At 39.5% G+C, this 5,139-nt stretch overlaps 1 protein-coding gene across 1 annotated transcript in view; it reads right to left on the reverse strand.

Moving 5' to 3' along the window:
* The window catches only part of tyr (tyrosinase), a 19,178-nt gene extending 18,123 nt beyond the window's left edge, over positions 1-1,055 (reverse strand). The window contains exon 1 of the mRNA XM_056473295.1: positions 185-1,055. Within this exon, the coding sequence (XP_056329270.1) occupies positions 185-1,009 (825 nt within the window). The 5' untranslated portion in view covers positions 1,010-1,055. The remainder of the gene's footprint in view (positions 1-184) is intronic.
* Positions 1,056-5,139: the final 4,084 nt, after the last annotated feature.

The raw sequence follows: 5,139 nt of genomic DNA on the forward strand, positions 1-5,139 counted from the left end.
TGTGTTTGTACTGTGGGGGAAACCCACACCAACACGGGGAGAACATGCAAACGCCACACAGAAATGACTACTGGCCCAACTGGGACTCGAACCAGTGACTTTCTTGCTGTGAGGTGACAGTGCTAACCACTGTGCCGCCCCTAAAATAAACATTCATGAATTAAAGAAAAGAAGTCTGGTTTACCTTCCAGGATGAGAAGACAGAAGAGGGGCTGATCAGGCTGGGGTTGAGACCGCTGCGCGCCCCCATCAGCTCATCCGTGCACACCTGACAGTCCTGCGCGTCCCGCCAGTCCCAGTATGGTATGGTGAAGTTAAAGTCCCCGGTCAGCTTCCGGATCTCATGCTCCCAAAACAGCAGATACACCCGATGCCAGGGCAGAAACGCCGCAGACTCGTGCGCAAAATCAATATCAGCCCACACATTCCCAGGCCCACCGAGGAGAGCGTCCCGGGACACGTAATAATGCATCCACACGAACAGATCGTACACACTGATGTTGGCGAACATTGGCGTGGAGCCGTTGTTCATCTGCGCGTACGTTCCTGTTACGATCACATAATCGGGACTTGTAGTGGTTTTGGCCAGATTTAGGTACGAGATGAACCTCTGCCTCTCGGTAGCGGATAGCTGGAATATATTTCTGCGCACAGACTCGCGTCTTTCTGCGCAGTTGGCACTGAAGAAGCCGAACTTGCATTCGCTGCAATCAAAGCCCATGTAGTTTCCAGCGCACTGGCAGGTTTGGTTGTAAAACACTAAAGGCCATCGCTCTCGATCGTCCACTCCTGAGTGAGGATACTGCGGCCCGTTGGGAAGGTCGGACACCAGGACGTCCTGACAGAACCCTCGACCTGACTGGACGCCGCACACGGAGCCGTCGCCGGGCCAGATGGGACAGCAGCGTTTGGACTGGAGGACTTCTGGGGTGGTGCAGACTCGGGGGAACTGCTGGAGAGACGAGCTGAAGAGCTGGATGAAGAAGAAGAGGAGGAGATGGAGAGACATGGTGATGATGATGAAGAGTAGAGGAGAGTGAGACACTTCACACACACCGCAGCACTTCACACACACCGGAGAGGCTTTACTCACTGCTGGAGAGCCTTTCTTTTCTGCACACACTCTCTCAATCACACACAGAGACACACCCCCCATTCACATGCTCTCTCTCTCTCTCTCTCTCTCTCTCTCTCTCTCTCTCTCTCTCTCTCTCTCTCTCTCTCTCTCTCTCTCTCTCTCTCTCTCTCACACACACAAACACACACACAAACACAAATTTATAAACACTCACACTTTTATTAACACATACACACTTATAAACACATGGACACACACACACACACACTCTTAAACACACACTTAAACACACATACTCACTTTATAAACACGTACACATGCACACACATTTAATAAACACACACCATATAAATGCACACACACATACACACGCATAATAAACACGCACACACACTTTTATAAATACACACCTATCACACACTCACATTTATAAACACATACACAATTATAAACACACAGACACACTTACACACACACACACACACTCACTTTTATAAACACATACGCATGCACACACACGTGCTTTCTCACACGCACACACATTCTTATAAATACACACACACACACACACTCGCAATTTTTTAAACACATGGACACACTTAAACACACAAACACTCTTATAAACACACACACTCACTTTTATAAACACATACACAATTATCAACACATAGACAAACTTAAACACACACACACACACTCTCACTTTTATAAATATACTCATGCACGCACATTTAATAAACACACACACACACCCATTCTTATAAATACACACACAATCGCACTTTTATAAACACATGGACACACTTAAACACACACAAACACTCCTATAAACAAACACACACACACTCACAGTTTTATAAACATACACACTTATAAACATATAGACACACTTAAACACACACACACACACTCTCTCTCTTATAAAGACATACACGCACACACACACAAACACACACACACATTTAATAAAAACACTTAATAAACACACACACACACACACACACACACACACACACACACACATACTCTTATAAATAGATACACTTAAACACACACACACACACACTCTCTCTTTTATAAATATACTCATGCACGCACATTTAATAAACACACACACACCCACTCTTATAAATACACACACAATCGCACTTTTATAAACACATGGACACACTTAAACACACACAAACACTCCTATAAACAAACACACACACACTCACAGTTTTATAAACATACACACTTATAAACATATAGACACACTTAAACACACACACACACACACTCTCTCTCTTATAAAGACATACACGCACACACACACACACACACACATTTAATAAAAACACTTAATAAACACACACACACACACACACACACACACACACACACACACACACACACACACACACACACACACACACACACATACTCTTATAAATAGATACACTTAAACACACACACACACACTCTCTCTTATAAATACATACAAACACACACACACTTAATAAACCAACACTCTCCCTCTCTATTACACGCACTCTTATAAACACACACACTTATCACATGCACACACACACACTTAATAAATGTGCACATGGCCACACACTCTTATAAATACACACGCTTGTTACACACACACACACACACACACACACACACACACTCCCTCTTAATCGCACACACTCTTATACACACACACACACACACACACACACACACACACTTATCACATGCGCACACACTCTTATAAATACACACACTTATTACAAACACACTTAATAAACACACACACTCTCCCTCTCAATCACACACACACTCTTATATACGCACACACACGCACACTTATCTCATGCACATGCACTCTTATAAATACACTCAGTTATTACACACACACACACACACACACTTTTATAGACACACACACTTTCATAAACTCATACGCATATACTCACATTTAATAAACACACACTCTCCCTCTCTATCACACTCTTATATACGCACACACACATGCACACTTATCACATGCACACGCACTCTTATAAATACATACACTTAACACACACACACACACACACTTTTATAAAAAACATATACATGCACACACATTTAATACACACACACACATTTAATAAACACACACACTCTCCCTCTGTGACACACACTCTTAACATACATGCACACACACACATAACGCACACACACACACACTTTTATAAACACACACTCTCCCTCTCAATGACACACACTCTTTTATACGCGCACACACACACTCTTATAAATACACACACACACACACACACACACTCTTTTATAAACACACACACTTTTATAAAAACATATACATGCACACACATTTAATACACACACACACATTTAATAAACACACACACTCTCCCTCTGTGACACACACTCTTAACATACATGCACACACACACATAACGCACACACACACACACTTTTATAAACACACACTCTCCCTCTCAATGACACACACTCTTTTATACGCGCACACACACACTCTTATAAATACACACACACACACACACACACACTCTTTTATAAACACACACACTTTTATAAAAACATATACATGCACACACATTTAATACACACACACACATTTAATAAACACACACACTCTCCCTCTGTCGCACACTCTCTTAACAAACATGCACACACACACATTCACACACGTAACGCACACACACACTTTCATAAACACACAATTATCAACACACACACACACACACACACACACACAAACACACAAACTCTCACTCTATTTCTCATGCACACGTACACTACACACACTCTCTTTCTTTCTCTCTCTCTCTCTCTCAAACACACGCACACACACACACACTGGTATCACATGTTAGGGATCAGTGTGTGATCTGTGCTTGTGTTCAGTCTCGGGACCCTCAGGAATGCTGATGTGTGTGTGTGTGTGTGTGTGTTTTCTTCATTTACAGTTCTCTTTAATGAAAGCACATCTCATTTTAACCCAATAAGCAACACAAATCAGCAAAGCTAACAGAGATAATTCAGTTTGGCCTCTGGTTTTGCTGATGCTGTTCGCCGTTTCTTTCTTCTAGAAATATGACTCTGATTTCACACTTTTATTTATTCGTGTGTATTTACTCTGCTGTAGACACAACAACAACAAAAATCACAAAAACAACAAAACTACTGAGGCCACAAGGTGGCCTAGTGGTTAGCACTGTCATCTCACAGCAAAAAGGTTGCTGGTTCGAGTCCCAGCTGGGTCAGTTGGCATTTCTGTGTGGAGTTTGCATGTTCTCCCTGTGTTGGTGTGGGTTTCCTCCGGGTGTTCCGGTTTCCCCCACAGTCCAAATACATGCACTATAGGTGAATTGGATGAACTAAATTGGCTGTAGTGTGTGTGTTTGAATGAGTGTGTATGGGTGTATGCGTAAAACGCATGCTGGAATAGTTGGCAGTTTATTCACAAAAAAGATACTATTCTTAAATTAAATGTTTTAATGACAAACTGACAATAAACGCATACAAAATATGATTAAAACTGAAGGAATTAATAATTAAACAAAAACTGAACAGACAAAAATCTAATAAAAAGGACAAACAAATCCCTCAAAATGACCCAAAAAATTAACAAAAACTGTAAATGTTAAATAAAAATATTAATAAAAAAAAAAGCATAATACTAAAATAATAACATTTTAAACGGGAAATTAACACATTATTAACAAATATTGTTAACTAAAGGAATAAATAAATAAATACTAGTAAAGGCACAAAATGTACAGACAGAAGTAAAATAAAAGACAAACATTTCTTACAAAATGTAAAAAATCTTAAAACAAAAACTGTAAATATTAAATAAAAATATTAATAATTATTTTAAAAAATTATTAATTAAAAAAATAACTAAATAAATAATTAAAACATTAAGATTTTTTTTAAATTAAATAATTTAATTTTAAACTAAAAATAAACACATTATTAACAAATATTATTAAAACTAAAGGAATAAATAAATAAAACTGAACAGACAAAAAGTCAAATAAAAAGGACTAACAAATCTT

This window comes from Danio aesculapii, chromosome 15 (assembly GCF_903798145.1).
Source record: "Danio aesculapii chromosome 15, fDanAes4.1, whole genome shotgun sequence".
NCBI lineage: Eukaryota > Metazoa > Chordata > Actinopteri > Cypriniformes > Danionidae > Danio > Danio aesculapii.